The 26,152-nt window shown below is 42.7% G+C and overlaps 1 protein-coding gene across 1 annotated transcript; it reads right to left on the bottom strand.

Annotated features, from left to right (window-relative positions):
* Nucleotides 1–489: 489 nt before the first annotated feature.
* pcdh12 (protocadherin 12) lies at nt 490–24,221 on the bottom strand. The gene is made up of 6 exons (XM_062977837.1): nt 19,460–24,221; nt 9,897–10,057; nt 8,211–9,037; nt 7,087–7,184; nt 5,425–5,537; nt 490–1,913 (listed from the first exon to the last, which is right to left on the bottom strand). The coding sequence occupies exons 3-6, from the start codon at nt 8,811–8,813 to the stop codon at nt 1,516–1,518; spliced, it is 1,212 nt and encodes a 403-aa protein (XP_062833907.1). The 5' UTR covers nt 8,814–9,037; nt 9,897–10,057; nt 19,460–24,221; the 3' UTR covers nt 490–1,515.
* Nucleotides 24,222–26,152: the final 1,931 nt, after the last annotated feature.

Genomic DNA, 26,152 nt, shown 5'->3' with positions numbered 1-26,152 from the left:
TTTTATCATGTAATAGTCGCACCCACCCCTTACCCCCTCACTTTGGACAGAAAAGGGATAAAAAGTGTGACTATTATGCGATTTTTTTAAAAAAATCATGTCGGAAGCGACTTGAGAACATACTGCAAGTCGCTTCTGGTGTGAGAGAATTGGCTGTCTACAAAGACGTTGCCCAGGGAACACCCGGATGTGTTAGTTGGGAGGCTTCTCTCATGTCCCCACAAGCTAGAGTTGACAAACGGGAGCTCACCACATCTCGCGGACTCGAACCAGCAACCTTCAGGTCAGCAGTTCAGCTGGCACAAGGGTTTAAGCCATTGTGCCACCGTGGCTCACTATTATGTGATGAAATACAGTATTTTCCTGCTGTCGGTACTGCCTTCTACGCTTAAAAAAATAAAAGTGGTGACTTGATCAAGAAAAAGGTGTCTAAACTGAACTTTACTGCTGCAGCAACATAAAGGCAACATAAAGGCAGTACTTTTGAAATGATGAATCTAAGGTAATATTTATTCAGATGGAAGCGGACAATCAAGTCTCTTTTCAGCAGTAATCAGACAATGACTATATCTTTGTTAAGATGAAGATTACAGAATGTAATAAATGATTTGGTTTCTAAGCTAAAATCCATGTCTGATACAAAGTCCAATATGAAGATTCTCAAAACATGGTGCTGAAGTATTGTTGGATATGGATAGGACCCATGTAAGGTAGGCAATGGGTATAATAATAATTTTAAAAAGCTAATGCTAAGCTACTGTGTACTGGTCCTGCAGTCCAGAGTGCATTACAAAAGCCGTTGAACTTTTGATACTAGGAAGGGATTTATATGGCAAAAAATCTAGTTCTTGCCTATGTTTTTGAAACGAGAAAATTTAGAATGGTGCCAATAATTGTCCAAGTCATCAGCCCAAAGTTGACTACAGTATATAGGTTTGCAACATCTAAGGTGGTATTAAAATCTCTTCTCTCACCAGCAGTGTCAATCTTCTGGAATAAAAACAAGTATTGAGTTTAGGAGCAAAATTATGATTCCTGCAAATGTCATATTTGTTATTAAAAAACCAAACAAAATATGTTGGGAGTTTCTACTGGAGGCTGAAAGTGATAAAGACAAGACAGTCAAACTTAGGTACTGCCTTAGAGTCCTGCTCCCATCCCAACATCTTAATCAGAAAGGTTTTGAGGAGAAAATATCCCTGTACTCCAAATTGCCTTTCATTATTCCATCCATATTAGCAATAGCTAGACCCTACCACACAAATTTTCTTATAGCCTGGTTTTGTGAAGAAATGAAATTCGAATCTCTGCAATTTTCATTCCATGTTAAGAAACTATTTCTTAAGGTTGGCAGACTAGCTGATAGTACCTGGAAAGCAAAAGATTTGGTACATATAGGACCTTGTCTTAAGGCTGTTCCATGTGCTTCTTTTCATGCAGGTGCATGCACTTTTGTTCACACATCTTTGCTGCTGCAGCTAGGGGACATAGAGACACCTTTGTACTGAAAACTTTTCAAGTTATTCTATGGCCCAAAGGCCTGTTACTCTTAGCTCCCAAAGCATCTCTATCCAGGTTTTGCGTTTTGTTACAAATTGACACTTGCTGCAAGAAGCCCAATGATGAATCAGTTTCGGGTCTGGGATTCTGAGCCAAAATAATCTCAAACAGAGTGCCCATTTCAGAGAGGAAGGTGCTTGCCAGCCTAGGCTCTGCTGTGTTCAATTTACATCCTTTTGCTTTGCCAAAGGTCTCAAAAGTGTGAGATTCATCTCTGTTTGTGGTTTCCTGACTCACTGGAAACAATAGAGCACTGGGGGAGACAACATTGTCCTTGTAGTCAACTGAGAGAGGAATGGATAGCCTGCTCATCCATGCTGGGTCTGCTTCAGTCTGCTGGTCCAGGCCAAGCCCTACAAGAAAAGATTAATAATGTTACCATGAAAGAAGCAAACTCAAAACCACGTGAGTTCTACAATCCCATTGATCATAGAATTCAGTTTTCTAATTACCTCAACCTTCTGTTCTGTCACGCGCTGGGCCTGTGACTGATTGTCTATTATATAGGATGTACACTTTACGCCCAGCGAGAAGCCAGGGTGCCTAAAGAAAGGTTGTTGAGGAATTTCCCTGAAAAGATGGCCTTGAAGTCTTTAAAGAAATAAAGTCTTTATTGACGAATAAATAATAAATCTTCAAGGAGTCTTGTCCCCACAGGACAGGCGATAGGCTTTGAATAACTGTGAAAACCCTCTTATAACCCCTCCCAGGCTATCTGTTATCTGGGCCTAGCTGGTCTGGGACCCACTGCCAACTCCCAAGTGCGTCTGGTTGTCGAGTGGACCTACCAGCCAAGGCTTGCAGATGTTTCTGTGCTGTTGTTCTGTATCCTCGGACGGTCAATATCCCTGGTGTTCTTAAAATATGAAGCTTTTTACGGGACGAGCTGGTCTACGTCCTATAGATGAGCTTCCTAAGTGAGAGTAACTTAAAAATGGCTCCTTCCCTCCCAGTGCCCTGAACAAGGGGCAGAACCAAACTTAATGGTGATTGACAAGCGGCCTATCCTATGATTGCAAACTTTTGCAGAAAGAAAAAAAGCTGAAGTTTCTGGTACAGCTGTACCAGCACACCTTCCATAATAATAATAATAATAATAATAATAATAATCAGCTGATGACCCAAAATGCAGACTGTGCAAGGAAACCAACGAAACCATTGATCATATCCTCAGCTGCTGTAAGAAAATTGCACAGACAGACTACAAACAGAGGCACAACTCTGTGGCCCAAATGATTCATTGGAACTTATGCCTCAAGTACCACCTCCCTGCAGTAAAGAACTGGTGGGATCACAAACCTGCAAAGGTTGTGGAAAATGAACACGCAAAGATACTGTGGGACTTCCGAATCCAGACTGACAAAGTTCTGGAACACAACACACCAGACATCACAGTTGTGGAAAAGAACAAGGTTTGGATCATTGATGTTGCCATCCCAGGTGACAGTCGCATTGATGAAAAACAACAGGAAAAACTCAGCCGCTATCAGGACCTCAAGATTGAACTTCAAAGACTGGCAGAAACCAGTGCAGGTGGTCCCGGTGGTGATGGGCACACTGGGTGCCGTGCCAAAAGATCTCAGCCGGCATTTGGAAACAATAGACGTTGACAAAATTACGATCTGCCAACTGCAAAAGGCCACCCTACTGGGATCTGCACGCATCATCCGAAAATACATCACACAGTCCTAGACACTTGGGAAGTGTTCGACTTGTGATTTTGTGAAACGAAATCCAGCATATCTATCTTGTTTGCTGTGTCATACAACGCCGTTGTGTCAATAATAATAATAATAATAATAATAATAATAATAATAATAATGACAAGTTGCTGACCCTTAGAACAGGAACAGGCAACTGCTAGGAGTTCAGGTGATGTATTGTCCTCGCATTGAATCATGGAAGGCTTTCCTTTAGACTGCATTTCCAATTGTTTTCATCTTTTAGAAAACAGTTTACGCTACACTTTTCAGTCAATACTGCTTTTCCCACCCGTTCCTTAGCACTTCAAATCCCTGGGAAAATCTTAAAAGCTAGAGCTGGGAAGGCAAACCTAATAGGCATTTCTAGAACCTCCAGCAGAAGTTGACAGTAGGGTCAAGTCTTGAGTGCAGTTTTTATGGGTTATCTCTAAGGGAGATGAGGGTACAAATACTCAAGTTTCTGTAAGTTCCATTTCAGGTTATGTGGAAATCTCCAATTTAGCTATCAGAGCAATTGGAAAGATTTAAATGATTTCTTTCAGCAACTTTGAAAGACTCTCCAAGAGGTTTGTGAAGTTTCTGAATTAGCTTCCTCTTTTCTTCCCAGTTATAGTGGATCCAGAGCTCACCCACTGCTTTGTCTCCATCTGCTGGCTAGAAGCATGTCAGCCAAATTAAACATTACTTTTTCCATCTATATATATGAGGAAATGCCCTATTTACTCAAATCTAATGCTCACCTCTTTTGACTAAATTACCTTACCAAAATTAAGGTGCACATTAGATTTGGGTAATATGATAATCTTACTGGTGAGCCAAAGCAAAAGGGAAAGCTGCTTTGGGAGCACTTGGGACTCCTAATTGAGGGATGCCACCTCTAATTTAATTGCCCTGGCTCAATAAATCCTAAATTCTAGGATTTATAGTTAGGTTCTTAGTCAGCATTCTTTGGCAAAGAAAACTCAAAACCTTGTCAAACTATATAATTTCATAACATTTAAAGTGGCATTTAAAGTGGATTCATTCTACAACATAGATGCACCCCAAAGTTTTATTTCCCATTGCTGAAAGCTTTGGTGTTCTAACACTTTGGTTTTTGAAGGAGGAATTCGAAGCAGGCAGCAACTGTAATCTGCACCTTTTTTGGCCAAATTACAAAGAGTGCATTTATTATTAATTTATTTATTTACATCATTTCTATCCCACCTTTCTCACCCGAGGGGACTCAAGGTGGCTTGCACATTATATTCACCAGCAAATACTTTTGTTGGTTTCAAGGCTTTGAAATTTGAGGTGTGCATTGGACTTGAGTAAATACTGTAATCCTTCATTTCACCTTAATCTGGGAACAGCTTTATTAGCTAAGATGTCTGTCTTAATTTCCAAACAAGAAAGTCTGTTCTCTGTGTACATGCATGCATAAAAGAAGGCACATATTAATACTGTGGGTCATTGGTATCTACTGAAGTTTGGTTCCAGGACTCCCTGTGGAAATTCAAGGGATGGTCAAGTCCTATTATATACCATAGACCTGTACTGGGAGATGCCACTTTAGATCCCATACTGGGAGGAAGGTGGAAGATAAGATAGACAGATGATAGAATAATGTTTAATTATTCTGAATACTTGAATATCACACTTCAAATAATTTAGAGGCCCAAGCCATATGGTCCCACTTTGAATTTTATCCCAAAACATTAATAGGCAATAAAGCTGTTGTAACAAGGAAATTATATACCTATATATATACCTAACCCTGGTCAGCAGTCTGGGACCAGTATACAAGTCAGAATGGGTCCAAGCAATTTTATATGCAAGGTACTGGGCAGATTGATCACAACAGAGTTCCTTGTTCTGTCTATTCCTAGGAGAAGCAGATTAAATTATTCACTCAGTCGAATTACTGTGTCCACTAGCCACCACAAAAGTATCCTAGCAACATGCTGTTTTCTTTCTGTGCCTATCCATAGATAATATAGTATTATCACTATGTTAGGAGTAAGGGCAGAAATATGATGTATTCATTGAAGAAATGTACCTGCAAGACTGACTGGCTGTTGTCCTTTTTCACCTTTTCACTCATGGACTCATGACAGCCAGAATATTGCTCCAGACACTTAGCACCACTAATGTACAAAAGCTATGACTGGGCATATCTCACCTGATGGACAATCTAAAAGGTTCCCAAGTTCTTCTCCTAGCAGTTCCAGGTCATGATGCCTATTTTCATTGTTCTCCTTAGTTATGAGGTGCTCCACATCTGGATGAGGGTTCCTAGGGAAAAGAAGCAACTTGGTACCACCCAACAAAGCAGAAACCAGACATCCTATCACAGTTATCATCATTGTCTATATATAGTATATACAGCACTTAATCTACTACTTCCTTGTATAGATCAAACCATTTAAAATGTACATGCTCAGTTGTAGTAGCATATTTAAAAAATAAGCATAATATATTAATGAACATGTTCCAATTTGTTAAATTTCCTCACAGTGAGGAAGTTCTTCCTAATGTTCAGGTGGAATCCACTTTCCTGTAGTTTGAAGCCATTGTTCTGCGTCCTAGTCTCCAGGGCAGCAGAAAACAAGCTTGCTCCCTCCTCCCTGTGACTTCCCCTCACATATTTATACATGGCTATCATGTCCCCTCTCAGCCTTCTCTTCTGAAGGCTAAACATGCCCCGCTCTTTCAGCTGCTCCTTGTAGGGCTTGTCCTCCAGACCCTTAATCATTTTAGTCGCCCTCCTCTGGACATATTCCAGCTTGTCAACAATTCCCTTCAACTGTGGTGCCCAGAATTGGACACAGTATTCCAGGTGTGGTCTGACCAAGGCAGAATAGAGGGGTAGCATAACTTCCCTGGATCTAGACACTAGACTCCTATTTATGCAGGCCAGAACCCCATTGGCTTTTTTTGCCGCTGCATCACATTGTAGGCTCATGTTTAACTTGTTGTCCACGAAGACTCCAATATCTTTTTCACACGTACTGCTGTCGAGCCAGGCATTGTCCCCTATTCTGTATCTTTGCATTTCATTTATTCTGCCTAAGTGGAGTATCTTGCACTTGTCCCTGTTGAACTTCATTTTGTTAGTTTTGATCCATCTTGAATCTGTTAAGATCATTTTGAATTCTGCTCCTGTCTTCTGGTCATATGAGGAGCTATCCCTAGTACTGGAGGGAAGGCACATCAATTGCTGTTTCAGAGCGGGCATGTCAGGACACTAAAACCTAACAGAAACCTTATGCTTGAATTAACCTCAGACAATTTGAAAATCTGTCTGTAGCAACTGATCTGTGATGGTTCACTGCCAGGTGTAGATCAATGTATTTGATACTAGAGTTAAAAAGAGATTAACTATAATGAGTGTCTCAAAACTCACAAGCCTTAACTGTACCATAGTTTACTCCCATTCTCCACTGATTTGGCAGTTTCCCTTTTTTTCTGAGGAAAGAAGTAGGAAATTACCAATCAGTGGAGAATGGGAGTAAACTATGGTACAGTTGAGGCTTGTGAGTTTTGAGACACTCATTATAGTTAATCTCTTTTTAACTCTAGTATCAAATACATTGATCCACACTCACTTTTTGCTGCATTGTGTTACCAGTAAACTGCAGGTGAGACCACAAATAAACCTGTGTCTAGTTTCCTCTGTAGTGGCTTCAGTGTAGTTAGTGAATTTGAGGCAGAAGTAAAGAGCAACCCCTATAGGCAACGAAGTGAGCCCATTACCAATCTGATGGTTCCAGTGACAGTCTTCAATACCACAGTCATTTCTGGATTGAATTGAATTAGGGCACATGGCATATATACAACTCACCTACAACAGACGTGTTTGGCAGTGTATTTATTCCCTCGGTGATTGGGTTTAGGCTGCACTTGGCCCTGATGCAGAAGAGACAGCAGCTGCGAGATTTGCTGAAAGGCAGGAAGAGCCAATTATTGCAAACAATTCTTGCCAAAGCTGTTTCCTGACAGGATATCCCCACCTCAATGCATCATTCAGGGACTATAAAGAGATTTTCTTTCAGTTGGATATCAAGGAGTAGGAACTCTCTCTCTCTTACTCCCCTTCACCCCAAACCAGTTGTATCAGTATGAGATGCCTCATATATATACAGTAGCTTATTTCTGTGTAAACAAACACAGGATGTAAATCTTGCAAGCCTGAGTAGCAGTGAAGCCTTTAAGCCAAGTCTTCATCAACATCCGCTACTGGAAGCTTGAACGAGTACTGTAGCTACACATTCTGAAGACTCGGGTAAGATTTAGATTCTCACCGCCCAGGTCTCACTAGTATCTGTCACTATATAAGTGAAAGGTATAAGGTACATAAAATAGAAATTGACATCGTATTCAGTCTTATTGAGTATGGTTTGTAAAATCCAAAAAGCATACCTGAAGTCAAGGTGCCTTTTACATCACCATGTAATCCAGTTCAAAGCAGATAATCTGGATTTTATATGGCAGTGTAGAAGGGACCTACATCCCACTGGACAAGGTGAGAATTATTTCTGACTGCACATGTCTCTATTTATTTCCTTGCCCAACCAGTCATATTCAGTATGATTGTCTGTTGGTTCATAGACTACCAGTAGTGGTATCATCGATTAATGAACTACCAATCTCTGAAGAGATTCCAGGAAAGAGACAACCAACGTAAATATGGTACCAGTCCCTGGAAAAATAATGCTGCCCCTTCTCCCCAATAGACAATTGTGCTTTCCTTTGTTATTAGGTCAACATCAGCCTAGCACATGGCTTTTACCACCTTCACTTAACATATAATTCAATTTGTCTTACACTTGAAAAAAAATTGTGGTTTTTGAAATAAACACCATTAAAGATTTAACAAAATAATTTTATTTCAATATACTCTATGGCCTATTGTATCCAGACACTTCCCATCACGCATCCTTTCCTTGTCTCCCAGCCATCTCTTACCTGTACAGGGGCTGATTCGATGCTTAACTGTCCTCCAGGGACTTGTTCAGCAAGTGCAGCCATGGAGAGCCTTACCAGGCTCTTTAAGATGTGTCGGCGACTGTGAGCGTCCTCTGGGCTTGCCTTGGAAATCAGCCTGCCTTGGCATTGTGGGGCAATTTCTGATAAAGGGCCCTTGGGCCAAGAAACAGAATAGGCCTTTTGACCAGTGGGCTGCACATCCTGAGCACAAGAATTTCCAGTCTTCAGAGCAGGGAAAGGCCTGTGCTGCGCAGGCATAGCAGGGAGAGCAAATCGTTCACTTCGATCAACAAAGCTGATTTGGTTTTGCTGGTTCCTCAGGGTCCTGTATAAAGTTGGAGTCATATGGCATGTCTTTCCCAAGCAATCGGTCCAAATAGTTTCTGGCAGAGCCTCTACTTCAGCCTCTGGTTGTTTTGCGTCTTCCTGCCGCATTACGGGCACTATACAGATGTCTGCTTTCTCAATAGGTTTGGGAGGCTTCTTCAGCAGCTGTTGGCTATACACTTGTTCTGCTTCCCGGCAGTTGTAGGCCATAGTACCAGGCTTCTCCCTTTTACACAAAGATATAATCAAGCCCATGCTGACCAGAGAAAAGGCAAGCACCTACTACAGACAGGAAAAGGATCCAGCATATGTTCACAATGTCTACTAAATATTAACTTCACCAGGAAGCTGGGTAGAGCAGCACCTCCCCTTGGTCACTCACAGATAGGCTTCTTCTATCAATGCAGCTCTTCAGACACCAGTTTCACTGCCATTTTGGATGTTGTGCAGCAATGCTCTATTTGGACCAGAATCCCCACCTGTTGCAAGTACAGTGAACAACAAAGGGAATATTAGCTGAAAATATTGATTGAGAGTTACCTTATTCCGTCTATATTAGAACATAACCTGTTTAGAATCCATACACAGATTACACTCGCCTAGGCCCAATCTATACTCATATAAAATCCAGATTACTGTATCTGCTTTGAACTAGATTATATGGCAGCGTAGGTTTATATAATCTAGTTCAAAACAAATAATCCAGATTACATGGCAATGTAGATCCATCCTAAATCACCTTCTAGCTCTAGTTTTATTATCCCCGAGAGGCTATCATTAACACCACACATACTGACTTGAACACAAACTTTGGATGATAACCAAGGCTATTGCATATTCTTAGATATTACAATTTGAAGTAAAAAAATGGCTATCTTCTCAGCACTGAATTCTGTATGGACCCAGATGTTCCCACTGCCTGCTTCTGCATTCTGGACCCTGACAACTCGCAAGTAGAAGCAATCTCACTGATCTTAGCAATGGAAATATTAAAAGGATTTGCTTCAAAGCAAGGAATATTGTCATCAGCATCATTGCTGTGAACAATGAAGCATCTAGTTGCAGCAGGAAAGGCATCCTCTAATTCAGTACTAGCAACATCAGACTGCTTCTTTCAACTTTCTATCTAAATGATGACTAGAGCTATTGACTGTTTTCAAGGTAAAAGGCTAGCCACCCAGCCCAGTGTAGTAATCTACTTGCCCATAACTGCCTGAATCAGAGGCAAATACTGTCATCAGAACAACAAAGATGTCAATGAGTTAATTTTCTGACAATTGTCTGTCCAGCCAAGGCAATTTGAATATTGGGAATATTATCATTGACAAATTCACTTACCAAAATCTTGTGATGTGCTGGAATGAGAATAATATCATAGTCTCTGTCTTGGACACCTGCATCAGAAGGGTTGAGCTCCCAATCTACTTTTTTTAATTACCACCAGCGCTGCCAAACAAGTGTTATTGTAACCAGCTGTTATTTCCGAGGCAAAATTCTCACTGGATAACAGGAAGTCGGAACAGACGGTATTAGAGCCAGCATCTGGCTTCAAGGCTCAGTCAAACAATACACTTTCTGGTACCTCTAATTCCAGTGCCAGAATTTGAGGCAAACTGTCAGTGATATCCAAGCTGTGAATGCAACATCCATCCATATTCTTGGAAGCAAAAATAAAATAACTCAGGTCTCCCTCTAATGGTTGAGCTGCTCTTTCTTCAACCACCTCCATGTACTTAACAAACCATCTTAAAAAGGGGGGAAAGGCTACAGAAGAATGAAATACCTGTAATGTTCCAATGGCCCTTTCTCCAAGAAGTTCCTCAGCCTCTTCAACATAGTACTAACTGTTCTTCCTCTAACACTAAACAATATCTGGCAAATGTAGCAACTTTCTGACAATCTGGTCAATGAATGACCAGAATGTATAATACTAAAAACATTACTATGAATGTAAGCACAGCATAGTTAAGCCCTGCTATACTTAAAGCTCCAGGGTGACGCTAGGTCCTCCTTTCTTCTTCATTCCAGCTTGTTTGTTTCAGGAATACTACAATCTCTAGATAAGCAGAGCTATAGTCCAAATGTTCATCTTAGTGCTCCCCATGGCTTCCCCTCCCTGTCAGAGCCTGTGTAAGAGCACAATGTTTGCACCCCGGCCTCTTTACTTGGTCCAGTTTCCTGCCAAGCCATTTCCTAGGGAAACCTCGCCTACAGGAAAGGGGAGGCAACAGGCCAGCTGTGTGATGCTTGACCTAGATGGGCTTGCAAGGAAACTAGGAAAACGTATGGATTCATCTGCATCCAACAGGCAACACCAAGACTTAAGGTGTGACGGAAAAAAACTAAACACTTGACCTGGACATGCCAAAATCAGCAAATCAGTTTGGTCTACTCAGCAAAGCCTGTAGGCATGGCCCACATGGTGGCCTATTGACTCTAAAACTGCATCCAGCAGCTTGATTTACCAAACACTGTATGTTATAGAGAGCAGCCTCATTACATGTTTGTTTGTTTCTTTGTTTATTTATTTACATTATTTATATTCCACCCTTCTCACCCGGATCACAATGTACATGCATGGCAAATATTCAATGCCATATGAACATAGAGACAAAGACTCTAACATGATGAGAAGGACGTGGGTTTAAAAAGAGAATTTTCAAAGATACTTGTAATGACTACAAGTCCCATATGTTTTGATTGACCTACGTTGCAAGAGGCCTGTGTTTGAGAAAGGCCTGTGCTTGGAAGAAAATGCTGATGTTTGGGGAAAAGAGTTGTTCCAGAGAAAAGAAGTTACTTTCAAATAATAACAATACATCAAGTCAGAACCTTACCCCACTACTCCCTAGGATTCTCATACGGTTTTGAACCTGTATTTGTAACAAGGAATAGATAAGGAGGTACTGAGATCAGAGTCAATAACATGAAAACACCATTGTCTAAAGCAGGGGTCCCCAAACTAAGGCCCGGGGGTCGGATGCGGCCCATCGAAGCCATCTATCCGGCCCCCACAGCACAAGGGCAGAAGGGGGTTGGGCTAAATGACCGAAGGGGTCTCTTCCTCTCTTACAACCCTTATTATTATTATTAACATTGAGGCTGGGTGGCCATCTGTCAGGGGTGCTTTGCTTGTGCTTTTGGTGCACAAAGGCAGAAGGGGGTTGAACTAAATGGCCCAAGGGGTCTCTTCCAACCCTCTTTTATTATTATTATTATTATTATTATTATTATTATTATTATTATTATTATTATTATTATTGACATTGAGGCTGGGTGGCCATCTGTCAGGGGTGCTTTGCTTGTGATTTCGGTGCACAAAGACAGAGGGGGAATGGACTCAATGGCCCAAAGAGTCTCTTTCAACTCTCTTTGTTGTTGTTGTTGTTGTTATTATTGCTCGGTGGCCAACTATAGTCCAGCCCTCCAACGGTCCGAAGGATCGTGAACTGGCCCCCTGTTTAAAAAGTTTGAAGACCCCTGGTCTAAAGAGTCACTGTTCCGTCCCCCAGGACGATGGTTTGCCTTACCTATTGGTCGTTTGTTTGTTTTCCCTCCTTTACATTTTGTTTGAGCCTCTGGCTGCAAAAGCCTAGGAAAAGTGGCTTGGAATCTGCAAGAGCTGGCTGCAGTTTTCTTTGCAATGATTGGTCAAAGAGTGCAACATCTTTGGACCGCCCTTTTTACCAGGGTCTAGTCTCCATTTTAGAGTTTCATTCTGGCTATAGTCTTCCAACGTGCTGGAGCTGTGCAAAGCTAACTGGGACAAATCATCCTCAAAACCAGGCCAATCTAAGCCTATCCAAATTAGATAAGTATTGAATTATACTGATCTGGAATAGGAAATCTAGTTAGAGGAGCAGGGTTATTCCATCGCTTCTAGAACTAATCTTTGCTGTAAAGATAGGGAAGGAAAGAGTTTCTCCTTCTAATATAGACAGCGTGATTAGGGTATAGTGGTTTTATAATCACCTTTGCCTTCTGGAACCAGGGATAATTCTGCAACTAAAACCTATGGAAATTTGTTTCATTTTCTGCAACTTTAAGATCTGTGCCAGGTTTACAACCTTGTATGAATAAACATCCTTTTTTGAAGTTATCCAGACTCAGTCGTTCAATATCTATAGGACAGCTTATAGGGATTTGCAGTTCGCCCGGATAAAGGACGGCACGTTTCAGTTTTATAGTTTTTTATTGTCTGGCGGAAGGCACAGTTTTGAGGACGATCAGCGGTTTTCCGCTTGAGCTAGCCTCCACGGCCATAGAGACTTTGATTTTGTTGGTCTGTTGCAGTGAAGCTTGCTGCCATTCCTTCAGCCTCTGCAGTATCCTGCTCTTCAGCTGCGGCTGTTTCTGCAATTGCACGGCTGTGCAAAACCCAGCAATCTACCCCGAGCTCCTTCGGTGGCAGGTATCGAGCCGCGGAGCTCCAGCAGCAGTCTTTGGGCTCACACAGAGGTGGTGAGTCCAGAAGCACCAGGCCGGGACCCAGATAAGCCTGGCAACTCCAAAAGAAAGTTCTGGCTGAGTCTTCACAGTGGCTAGGATCTCGGCCGGGACAGTCGCCCGGCGGTGGTGACCTGCCTCATGGTCCGGCGGTGGTGACCTGCCTCATTGACCTGCGGTGGTGACCTGTCTCATCGTCCTGCGGTGGTGACCTCCCTTCACAGCGGGGAGGAGGCGTCTCTTCTCTCCTCCTTTCCAAAGCCAGCCTCGGTGCTCCTTCGGCGGCAGGCCTCGAGCCGCGGAGCACAAGGTGCTTGAAAATTTGGCGAAGTCGCCATTTTGGCAGTTTACGTCACTCGGGCAAGGGAGGTATCAAGTGGCAAGTTGCTGTCAGTTGGCATTTTGCAGCTTGCCTACCAAAGTTTGGCGCCAAAGGTCACAATCTTTGTAAAGTATAGTTACTTAGTGATATATATTGCTATGGTTAAGTGCTGTGAATTGTATTATATATTGAATTTGCTTTTATTGTAAATTTACTTGCAGGTATATTGCATTTGCCTTTGTTGTAAATTTACTTGCTATTAAGAATACATAATGTCTATGCAATTTCAAGATGATGCAGATGGTATACCTCCTTCTGAGGCTGAAAGTAGGAATGAAAGGCCCCAAAGGATAAAGCACCCTTCAGCCAAGATGCTAGCCCATCTAATAGATGAAAAGGAGCTCCTCCATGTGAGGTTAGGTTCGGCATGGGAGCGAATTGTAACATTAATGGACAGAATTGAGGGCTTGGGTATTACAAGGGTGCCATCCATATTACAGACAGACCTTGAAGAGACCTTCGGTATTTGGAGGGGTTTGGTGTCTAAGATAGTCCAGGTCCTCGAGCGCATTAACGCCAAGGATTCAGAGTTAGAAATAGTAAGTGTCTTAGCTGACACTAATGAGAAAGAAAATAAGGTGAGGGCAATTCTAGATGCCTTGGAATTTAGTTCTCCATCTGTTAATCTAAGGTCTGAGCCAAAAGGAAATCAGTCTTCCTTAAGCAGCCATGAGACCAATCTTTTAAAATCACCTGCTGTGGCACTTAGTCTTAAGTCCAACCGCTCTAGCCAGGTATCTAAACTAAGGGAGTGTGCATCATCTAAACATAGCCACTCTAGCAAGTCTTCTGCTGCTGGGAGTGCCATCTCTTCCCTAGCTGCCTTGCACATTAAGGAGGCTGCACGTCTAGAGCTAAAGAGCAAGGTAGCGGGGGCGGAGGCTGATGCTAAGGCAGCTGATCTCACCCTTCCCTTTAAAGAAGAAGAGCAACGACTGCAAATAGAACAGGCCCGTAGACAAAGCGAAATGCAAATGGAACAGGCCCAAAGGCAAGGTGAAATAGAAATGCTTAGAATAAGGATGGATGCTACTGCCAAAAAGGTAAGGGCTGAGACTTTGGCCAAGGCCCTAATTGAGCCACTCACAGAAGAAAATGTAAGTCAGTTGCCGAAGCAGGACCCTTCTTCCAAGGTGCTTGTGCATCTTAATAGCTTAAACAGCCAGTTTTCGGATGAGGAACAGGAAGACTTCTCTCCTTACCCAGAGCAGGGCCCCAAAGTCACTTTTGAGTTTCCTGCAGAGCAGAGCGTCATAGCGGGGAGCTCACCCTTGCTCGAGCTACCTGTGCCTCCTGCTAAATCCCTAGGTCAGTCAATCAGGGCCTCAAGGCCGAGTGCTAGTTGGCCCTTACAGACAGCTGCACAGGGAGCCACCGATTCGTCAGTGGTCGATGTCATCCCTCCAAGAGGCCAAAGGTTGACGCAAGGTGCACGGTGGGAGTCCACTCCACAACAGCAAACTCCTCAATTGTTCCCTTCGACGCCAGAGTCCCAGCTTGTCTCCATCATCAGAAGCCCCAGAAGAGATCTTAAGGACAAGGGTGTCGAAAAGTTTTCGGACAAGCCTGAGGAATTTCTTCTTTGGAAGGCCACCTTCCAGAGAGCAATCAGAGACTTAAAGTTATTGCCTGAGGAAGAACTGACTCTTCTGGCTGCATGGTTGGGCCCAGCCTCATCCTCACAAGTTAAGAAGATCTACGCAGCCCACGTAGCCGATCCCGACAAAGCCCTGGAAAAGGCCTGGGCCAGGTTGCAGCAGAGGTATGGGGCCAGCACAGAGATTGAAGCATCTCTTATGGACAAGCTCCAAAGGTTCCCAGCTTTGAAACTCAAAGACTTCAAACTCTTGTGGGACCTCAGCGATCTCCTTACGGAATTAGAGTCGGCCAAGGAGAATCCAGAACTGCCCGGTTTGAAGTGCCTCGATCAGCACCTGTCCCAGAGGCAGATCTTGACCAAGCTGCCCTTCACTTTGCAAGAACGCTGGGGACAGGAGGTCTTCAACTACAAGGAGGCCCACTCCCAGGCATACCCTCCATTTTCTCATTTGGTCCAGTTCATCACCAGGGCGGCCAGAGAAAGGAATGATCCGCAGACGGGCCTCCCCACCTTATACCAAGGGACCCAGCCAGAGAAGGCACCTGAAGTGGACAAGAAACCACCTAGAGAGGCCAAAAGACCGGTTAGTGTTAAGGCTGTTGAAACTCAGCACAGGGCCAACGAATCCAAGTCAGAGGTGAAGGAGGTGCTCTGCCCCATTCACCAAAAGCCTCACAGTTTGGCCAACTGCCGGGAATTTGGCAAGAAGCCTTATAAAGAAAGACAACAGATTGTACAGAAGCTGGGCGTATGTTTTAGGTGCTGTGGAGCAACTCTTCACTTTGCATCCAACTGCAAAGAGGACGTCAAATGCGCAAGGTGTAACAGCCTTAAGCATTGCACCGCGATGCACAATTCTGACGCTGTCTCCCGCGCCAAAGGGGACACGTCTTCCAAAGAAGGGTCATCTACTGAAGCCACCAACATGCAGGCCGCGTCACGGATGCAGGAGGATGCTCCATCGGTCGCCTGTACTGAACTATGCTCTGACGTGCACCAGTTAAGAGTTTGTCATCCTATCTGCCTAGCGGATGTATATCCAGCCAAGAGCCCTTGGCTTAGAAAGAGACTCTATGTGGCCCTGGATTCACAGAGCGACGCCTCCCTAGCTACTCCAGAGTTCTTCCGCATGTTTGACCTTAAAACCAAGATGGTCAATTACACCATGACTACATGTGCAGGAAAAAAGAAGTTGCAGGGTCGCATAGCATCTGGCTTTGTTGTCTCCTCTTGCGACCAGAAGAGACAGTTCAAGTTGCCAGACCTGATTGAGTGTTCCTCCATCCCTCGGAACAAAAAACAAATTGTAACTAGAGAAGTTGTGGAGGCTCATCCACATTTGCGACGGTTAAAGAATGCCATACCAGCCTTTCAGCCAGATGTGGACATTGCCCTTTTGCTTGGCTCGGACTGCCCGAGCTTGTTCTGTGTGAACGACCAAGTTAAAGGACCTCCAGGTGCACCTATCGCACAACAATTGCCATTAGGCTGGACAGTTACAGGCCCAGTGTGCATAAACAAGATGCACCCACCATCGTCGTTGGACTCCAATCAAGCACAGGTGCTTAAAGGTGGACGTCCTACACTTGTGCGCAGTTGCCTAAGTCACATCTCAGTCTACTGCCAAGCAATAACTCCAGAGTATTCCTCCATCTTCAAAGTCTCTGAGAGAGACGAAGCCACAGCGCTCTCGAAAGATGAGCAAAGGTTTTCGGACATTATGAATGCTCAAGTCTCACGAAGTGCAGAGGTGAAAGTTTGCAAGATGACCACAGAAATCAAGATGGGCCAAAGATCTTGCCTGGAACCACACCGTTTTGAACGTTTTTCGGAGTGGCACAGTCTTCTTAGAGCAGTAGCTAGGCTTATACATCGTTTAGCTTGCAAAGATAGTGAGCCTTTACAGGTCCAGGATATGATAAAGGCTAAGAGCGTCATATTCAAGTCAGTGCAGAGATCTGCTTTCAAGCAGGAAATAGCTAGGCTAGAGCAAGGGCTCAACATCCCTAATCAAAGTCTTCTAAATGAGTTAAACCCATTTCTAGACAAGGAGGGTATTTTGAGAGTTGGAGGAAGGTTAGCCAAAGCTAAACTCAAGGCGTGCATAAAAAACCCCATCATCATACCCCCTAATAGTCACACTGCATTGCTGCTCGTTCGGCATCACCATGAAAGGATCCATCATCAGGGTAGAACTCTAACTGAGGCAGCCCTTAGAAATGAAGGTCTGTGGGTAGTTAATGCCAAAAGGTTGGTCAACAGTTGTATTTTCAAATGTGTTAAATGCAGGCGCCTTAGGCGAAACTGTCAAAGTCAGTTGATGGCAGAACTACCTCAGGATAGGACTTTGACAGACCCACCCTTTTCCCATGTGGGAATCGATGTGTTTGGTCCTTGGGAGGTTGTCACTAGGAAAGCCAGGGGTGGTGTTGTAAATAACAAGAGGTGGGCAGTTTTGTTTACTTGTTTAGTAATACGAGCTGTCCATATAGAAGTCATAGAAGGGATGGACACTTCATCATTTTTAAACGCATTAAAAAGGTTCATAGCCCTCAGAGGGCCAATTAAGTCAATTCGGTCGGACTGTGGCACCAATTTTGTAGGTGCGACCAAAGAACTCAATTGTGTGTCTAGGTTTGGGAGAGACCCAAAGGTTCAGAACTTTACGAATACTGAACAAATTATGTGGACTTTCAATGTTCCTCACGCCTCCCACATGGGTGGTGTTTGGGAGAGGATGATTGGTATTAGTCGCAAAATCCTTAATGCCATGCTTTTGAGTCATAGGTCATTGACGCATGATGTTTTGGTGACACTTATGGCGGAAGTTACCGCAATTATCAACAACCGGCCGCTGGTTCCCCTTACCAGTGACCCTGAGAACTTACAACCACTGACTCCTGCACTTATTTTGACACAAAAGGTGCCAGGATGGAAGGACATCATGTTGCCAGTTCCGGACGGAACTCACCGTGCCCTGTGGAAACAGGTGCAGTCCTTGGCCAACCACTTTTGGAAAAGGTGGAAAGCTAGAAGAATCTGGCAAAGCCCACAGGACAACATTGAGGTTAACAACGTTGTGTTGTTAAAGGACAAAGACTTGCCCCGCCATGCATGGCCCATGGGCATTGTATTAAAGACCTTTTCTTGCCCGGATGGTAAGGTCAGGAAAGTTCAATTAAAGACTTGCAACAGAGACAAAGTGTCCATTTTGGACAGACCAATTAGTGACCTCGTGTTGCTTATTGGAGATGTTTAAAGTTCTAGTGTTTGTATTGTCATATGTGCAAAGGTGTTTGTATGTTTTTGAGTGGTAAATTCCCACATCCTGGGAATTTAGCGGGGAGTGTTCCGTCCCCCAGGACGATGGTTTGCCTTACCTATTGGTCGTTTGTTTGTTTTCCCTCCTTTACATTTTGTTTGAGCCTCTGGCTGCAAAAGCCTAGGAAAAGTGGCTTGGAATCTGCAAGAGCTGGCTGCAGTTTTCTTTGCAATGATTGGTCAAAGAGTGCAACATCTTAGGACCGCCCTTTTTACCAGGGTCTAGTCTCCATTTTAGAGTTTCATTCTGGCTATAGTCTTCCAACGTGCTGGAGCTGTGCAAAGCTAACTGGGACAAATCATCCTCAAAACCAGGCCAATCTAAGCCTATCCAAATTAGATAAGTATTGAATTATACTGATCTGGAATAGGAAATCTAGTTAGAGGAGCAGGGTTATTCCATCGCTTCTAGAACTAATCTTTGCTGTAAAGATAGGGAAGGAAAGAGTTTCTCCTTCTAATATAGACAGCGTGATTAGGGTATAGTGGTTTTATAATCACCTTTGCCTTCTGGAACCAGGGATAATTCTGCAACTAAAACCTATGGAAATTTGTTTCATTTTCTGCAACTTTAAGATCTGTGCCAGGTTTACAACCTTGTATGAATAAACATCCTTTTTTGAAGTTATCCAGACTCAGTCGTTCAATATCTATAGGACAGCTTATAGGGATTTGCAGTTCCCCGGATAAAGGACGGCACGTTTCAGTTTTATAGTTTTTTATTGTCTGGCGGACGGCACAGTCACATCTTGTTACAGCATAGAAAACCAATGGAATTACATGATGGTTAAGATGCTTGTGATGTAGCCAACATTAGACAAATGGGATAAACGATCTTTGTAAGTCAATAAGGATATGCTTGCTATTTTCTGTGGAAGTGATAAAACCCTTTGCAACCATTTTGAAAATTGGACAAATCCTTTGATTGCATGTATGCATGTATTTGTCACATTGCTAAGCTCGCAATAAATAGTTCTTTTGCAGTTTGAAGATCCAACTTTTGTGGTGTCCTTCCTCACCCTCTCTACAGGAAAGGGGCCTCCTGCTTTTGACTTTGGATTAAGAGGAGTAGTTTTGCATCTTTTACATCTTTGCCCCTACAGTGAAAGCAAGGTCAACCTTACTTGCCTCACTTTTCACTTTTGATCTTACCCGTGCTTTGCTTATCCTGTTCTGTTCCAGCCTCTTTGCACTCCATTTCTGCTTGAAACATTTCAATCCAGTAACTTTGACTTCGCCAATTTTGGGCTTCTACCTTGGGTCTCAGTGGTGCAGTGGGTTAAACCACTGAGCTGCTGAACTTGCTGACGAAAGGTCACCAGTTTGAATCCAGGGAGTGAGCTCCCACTGTTAGCCCCAGCTTCTGCCAACTTAGCAGTTCGAAAACATGCAAATGTGAGTAGATAGATAGGTACCGCTCCGGCAGGAAGGTAATGTCGGCTCTTTGACTTACGGTAGAAATGGAGATGAGCACCAACCCCCAGAGTCGGACATGAGTAGACTTAATGTTAGGGGAAAACCTTTACCTTTGCTACCTTGGGTCCCACCATTCCTCATTGAAATTCCAACTGTTAGAGACTGCGAAGGGGGCCATATTATACCAACTAGAAGGGGAAAGCCTCAAAAATCTCTTTGAAGATCCCAGAGATAATGGAACAAGGGTTACATATATTTCCAGTGTTTGTTGGTTTTCAGAGCAACAGTGACTGCATGCATGACACAAACGAAAAAGTCACATTCCTACTCCAAGGTATGGTCCTTGTTGATAGTTTGGGAGTCTACAAAAGAGAAAAGACGTGAGTAAACAAATGATTAATATGTACAAATAATCATTCAGGCATCATTCCTGTTTATCAGTAAGACTAAAAGATTAAAATCTGTTATGATTTTAACATCACTGGGGATATTTTCCAAAACATGTTTGAAGTCTGGCAAACAAAAATTAAGATCTTTACAGACTGGGCAGTAGAGGGTGCTTTAAAATTACAGTAGGTCCACATATTATGCAGAGGGTTAATTCCCAAACCCTTTGCATAATTCAATTTTCATATATCATGTGGAACCTTATTTTTCTTATTTAAAACGAATGACAATGGCTTTGTAGCCACTGAAGATGTCTAACACAGAGATCTTCTTGTCAGAAGAGGAAAGAGCAGCATCCTGGATTGTAGCACCAGGAGAATGATTCAATATCAATGTTGGAAGCAGATGATGTTGATGGTAGGATGTTTTTCCACTTCCTCATCCAGCTTCGTTCTCCAGCAAGTGTCTTGCCTTCTGCATTGACTCCCAGGAGGAAATGTAAATCCTCCACAACACCACCCCATAATTTGTGGATTTGTGGATTTAATTCATCCATTGCAGTTTTGATCAATGTTACTACATCAACAATTGTGAAAGTTTTTTTGCACTGCATTATATCCACATTAGAATCTGTATCAACTGCTGCTACACAGTGCACAGATACGTGGTTGTTCTACATGGCCTGGCCAATGGGCTGAATCAATGTGGTTGCAGTGGATGGTAAGAAGACAATATTGAACATTTTTATACCAAAAGGGTTCAGGAAGTCCAGGCACATTACTAATGATAGGATATTATATGCCAAGCCTTCCTGTTGCAAATGTTTTTTCCCTTTTTGAATTGGTGAAACCATTCAGTTAACAAGATGGCTGTCAATCACAATTTCGTATTATGCTGCTAGAAAAAAAACCCTTGTTTTTCTTGTTAAAAGTGTGTGGAATCTTTAATCTGTGCACTACACTTGGCATTATCATATGTTTTGCAAGTTGCCACATAGAATCAGAGTTAATTTGTCCTTCCATGTTTTATGCCCTGGTGTTGTTGTAGATGAAGGGAGAGATAACGCAAACAGAGATCCTTTTGAGAGGGCAAAAAGTCTGGTTTATTATTTCAGCTGAGTCCCTGGAAGTGGAATCTCTTCCAAAAAGCAAACCAGAGAGACGATCAAGGCGTTGACTTGCCTTTTATACATTTTCAGACAAAGAACATGTTTCTACATACCTCTCGTCATTAGTACGTCACTTCACATGCTTACATACATGGACATAAATATGCACAATCAGCATTTTCCTATCTTAAGTACTCTTAAAAGCGTGTAGCAAGTCACAGACACCAAAAGAGAGATCCATCAAGAGGCCACTCTTGACCTGTCAAGCTGTACTAGGAACCAATTCACACTGGAATGTATAGAAAACTGCCCCCCCTTCTCCCAGCTTGTCCTGTCAGCTTGTGCATCCCTAAAATTTAACAAAGAGAGAGTCTGATTTTTCTACATTTTACTGCTTCTAATGTGCATATAATATATGTCTAAAAATCCATATTTTTCAGTTCCTCATCAGTGTCACCTTTCCAATAGGTTCTATTGCGATCCTCGGGCCCAATTCACATGGCCACCTCAGTTTTTTGGGTTCCTCCTCACACACACACATACACACACCCCTCCAGTCTCCTGACATGTCATTTTCTCATACCAGGAAGGTGTGAGGAAGCAGATAATGGCGACCGAGTAAGTTTTTTTTTAACTTCTACGGCGTTATTTGGGGATAGTAGATTAGGCCATATCACAATACCAAGCCAAACAACAGGGTTTGATAGGACTTGGTTGCACTCTATATAGAAAGTTAAAATAAGACACATAACAATACAGTAAATAAATATGATAAAACTGAATGTATACATCATATTTCCTTATCACCCCCACAATTTACACCAATCAGCCCCACATATGTGGTTCTCAAACGTATTGTTTTGGTTAAATACAGAGCTGTTTTATATGTTACTAGCTGTGCCCGGCCACGCGTTGCTGTGGCGAAGTCTGGTGGTATGGGAAATAAAGTATTGAGGAATTGGTGGTAGTTAAGGTCAAGGGTAAAGGCTTTCCCCAGACATTAAGTCCAGTCGTGTCTGACTCTGGAGGTTGGTGCTCATCTCCATTTCTAAGCCGAAGAGCCGGCGTTGTCCGTAGACTCCTCCAAGGTCATGTGGGATGACTACATGGAGCGGCGTTACCTTCCCGCCGGAGCAGTACCTATTGATGCACTCACATTTGCATGTTTTCGAACTTCTGGGTTGGCAGAAGCTGGGGCTAACAGTGGGGGCTCTCTCCGCTCCCCCAATTCAAACCTGTGGCCTTTCGGTCCAGAAGTTCAGCAGCTCAGCGCTTTAACACGCTGCGCCATCAGGGGATATTATTTCCTAAAGGTTGTGAATATACAATATTTCTGATTGGTTTTTTTTGTTTGTTGGAGGCAAGTATGAATGCTGCAATTAGGAAAAATGATTAGGATGTAATGGCCTTGCAGCTTTAAAGCCTGGCTGTTTCCTCCCTGAGTGAATTTTTTGTTGGGAGGTGTTAACTGGCCCTGATTGTTTCCTGTCTGGAATTCCCTTGTTTTCAGAGTGGTGTTGTTTGCGATATTTTATGTGCTTCTACTGTCTGTGGCCCTGAGAAAACAGGATTTGCCAGACTTTGATGATGGGAATACTTTGTTGGGAGGTGTTAGCTGGCCCTGATTGTTTCCTGTCTGGAATTCCCTTGTTTTCAGAGTGGTGTTGTTTGCGATATTTTATGTGCTTCTACTGTCTGTGGCCCTGAGAAAACAGGATTTGCCAGACTTTGATGATGGGAATACTTTGTTGGGAGGTGTTAGCTGGCCCCGATTGTTTCCTGTGTGGAATTCCCCTGTTTATTTACTGTCCTGGTTTTAGAGATTATATTGTTCTGCATTATTCTATCCCAGTAATTATTTCATATTAAAGAAGAATCTCACTTATCCAACATTCGCTTATACAATGTTCTGGATTATCCAACACAGTCTGCCTTTTCATAATCAATGTTTTTGTAGTCAGTGTTTTAAATTCATTGTGATATTTTAGTGGTAAATTTGTAAATACAGTACAGTAGAGTCTCACTTATCCAACATAAACAGGCCGGCAGAACGTTGGATAAGCGAATATGTTGGATAATGATGAATTAAGGATAACCCTATTAAACATCAAATTAAGTTATGATTTTACAAATTAAGCACCAAAACATCATGTTAGACAACAAATTTGTCAGAAAAAGTAGTTCAGTACACAGTAATGCTATATAGTAATTACTGTATTTATGAATTTAGCACCAAAATATCACGATATATTGAAAGCATTGACTACAAAAATGCGTTGGATAATCCAGAACGTTGGATAAGCGAGTGTTGGATAAGTGAGACTCTACTGTAAATACTACATAGCATTACTGCGCATGGAACTACTTTTTCTGTCAAATTTGTTGTATAATATGATGTTTTGGTGCTTAATTTGTATAACGATTACCTAATTTGATGTTTAATTGGCTTTTCCTGAATCCCTTCTTATTATCCAACATATTCGCTTTTCCAACTTTCTGCCGGGGTGTTTATGTTGGATAAGTGAGACTCTACTGTATATTGATAATCTTAAATTATCTGCTTAGAACTGGATTATATGAGGCCCCTTCTTCACAGCTGTATAAAATGCACACTGAAGTGGATTATATGGTAGTGTGGAGTCAAGATAATCCAGTGCAAAGCAGATAATATAAGATTATAAATGGGTTATATAGCTGTGTGGAAGGGCCTTGAGTCTGCACTGCCATATAATCCAGTGCAAATTAGATAATCTGTGGAAGAAGCCTAAGTGAGGCCTAAATCTGCCTGTCCCCTAACTGAAACCTGGCTGTCCCTTGGTTGCTAGGCAACCAAGTGGGCAGAGATTAGCCCTCTAAACTGGCAGCAATTGGATAAAAATAATTATTGCTCTCCCTCTAATTAGGACTTTATTTTTCTTTTCTTTTTGTTGTATCAACCTTGAGGCGTGGATGATGGGTTGTGTTGTCAAATTTTGAGGTTGGGGGGCCTGTATTTTTGTTGTTTTGTGAATTGCCGTGATGCCATCACTCTTTTATATATATAGATTTTTGGGTCTTGGCCACACATACAGTATGTTGTTCTAATGTGAGATTCTCAGTACATTGTCAGTTTGATATATCAACAAGGGTCTGGTACAATTTACAATCAAATAATATGTGCTCTATATCCTCAATTTCAGGTGCTCCGCAGATACAAATCCGTTCATTATAGGGGATGCTATCAAATCTCCCATATCTGACCATTGTCTCAAGCTTTCAGGGTGGCTTCATGCCATCCCAATTGTTATTGTGATGACATGTAGCCTAGCCACCCTCCCCTGGAAAGCCCATGTTTTGGGAGGGTTGTGTGGACTTAAAACCACTCCAAAGTGGGATTTTTAAACCCGCTTCTACCCGGGTTTAAGACCTGTGTGGAAGCGCCCCCATTTCTTTGAGAGGAGATTATAGAGATCAAGGTGGGGGTCCTGGGTGTGACTGAACAACATTCCAGATGTGATTTTGTCACAAAGGTTAAGAAGAAACAAAAGGTACTGCCTGCTGGGTTTCAGAAAGACGTTGTTACCATTTCATATAATTTTATATAATTCATAATTTGTGGTGTCTGATTTCTTGATTACAAACATTGCAACCATTTCATCACCATCAGCTTCTCATTGCTGCAGGCAACTAACAGGTGGACCATGTACATCCAATTAAGGCTGCACAAGAACAAGCACAAGGAGCATTAAGGGTCTTCATATATAACTGAAATCACATAACACAAACTTGCACAATACACGGGTCTGCTGTATTCGAATATTGCATCTATGTATCTTCAAATTACCTCTTGACTGTGTTGTCGAAGGTTTTCATGTCCAGAATCACTGGGTTGCTGTGAGTTTTCCAGGCTGTATGGCCATGTTCCAGAAGCATTCTCTCCTGATATTTCGCCCACATTTATTGCAGGCATCCTCAAAGGTTGTGAGGTCTGTTGGAAACTAGGCAAGTGGGGTTTATATATCTGTGGAATATCCAAGGTGGGAGAAAGAACTCTTGTCTGTTGGAGGCAGGTGTGAATGTTGCAATTGGCCACCCTGATTAGCATTGAATAGTCTTGCAGCTTCAAAGCCTGGCTGCTTCCTGTCTGGGGGGATACTTTGTTGAGAGGCACTGTAGACTAACTCATCCAGAGAAGTCAGCCATAGCAGAGCACTTGATGAACCAACCTGGACACAGCATATTATTTATTTGAGAACACAGAAATGCTAGACCACTCTAACAACTACCATGTCAGATTACACAGAGAAGCCACTGAAATCCTCAAGCATGTGGACAATTTCAACAGAAAGGAGGAAACCATTTAAATGAACAAAATTTGGCTATCGTATTTTTAAAAAACTTTAAAATCAGGACAGTGAATAAAGAACAAGGCTCAGAAGACAGGGGAATTCCAGACGTGAAACAATCAGGGCCAGCTAACACCTCCGAACAACAGATTCCCCCAGGCAGGAAGCAGCCAGGCTTTGAAGCTGCAAAGCTATTCAGTGCTAATTCAGATCGCCAATTGCAACATTCACTTTTGTCTAAGGCAGAAAGGAGTTCTTTCTCCCACGCTGGACCTTCCACAGATATATTAACCCCTCTTGCCTAGTTTCCAACAGACCTCACAACCTCTGAGGATGCCTGCCATAGATGCGGGCAAAACAGAGAATGCTTCTGGAATATAGCCATGCAGCCCAGAAAACTCACAGCAACTCCCTCTTGACTTCTGACAACTCCATGAATCCAATAGGGTTTTCTTAAAAGTAAAGGTTTTCCCCTGACGTTAAGTCCAATCGTGACTGACTCTGGGGGCTGGTGCTCATCTCCATTTCTAAGCCGAAGAGCCAGCGTTGTCCGTAGACACCTCCAAGGTCATGTGGCCGGCATGACTGCATGGAGCGCCGTTACCTTCC

Source organism: Anolis carolinensis, chromosome 4 (assembly GCF_035594765.1).
Source record: "Anolis carolinensis isolate JA03-04 chromosome 4, rAnoCar3.1.pri, whole genome shotgun sequence".
In the NCBI taxonomy this organism is placed as follows: domain Eukaryota; kingdom Metazoa; phylum Chordata; class Lepidosauria; order Squamata; family Dactyloidae; genus Anolis; species Anolis carolinensis.
Note: the sequence above shows the minus strand (reverse complement) of the source record. Positions and strands in the feature narration are given on the sequence as shown.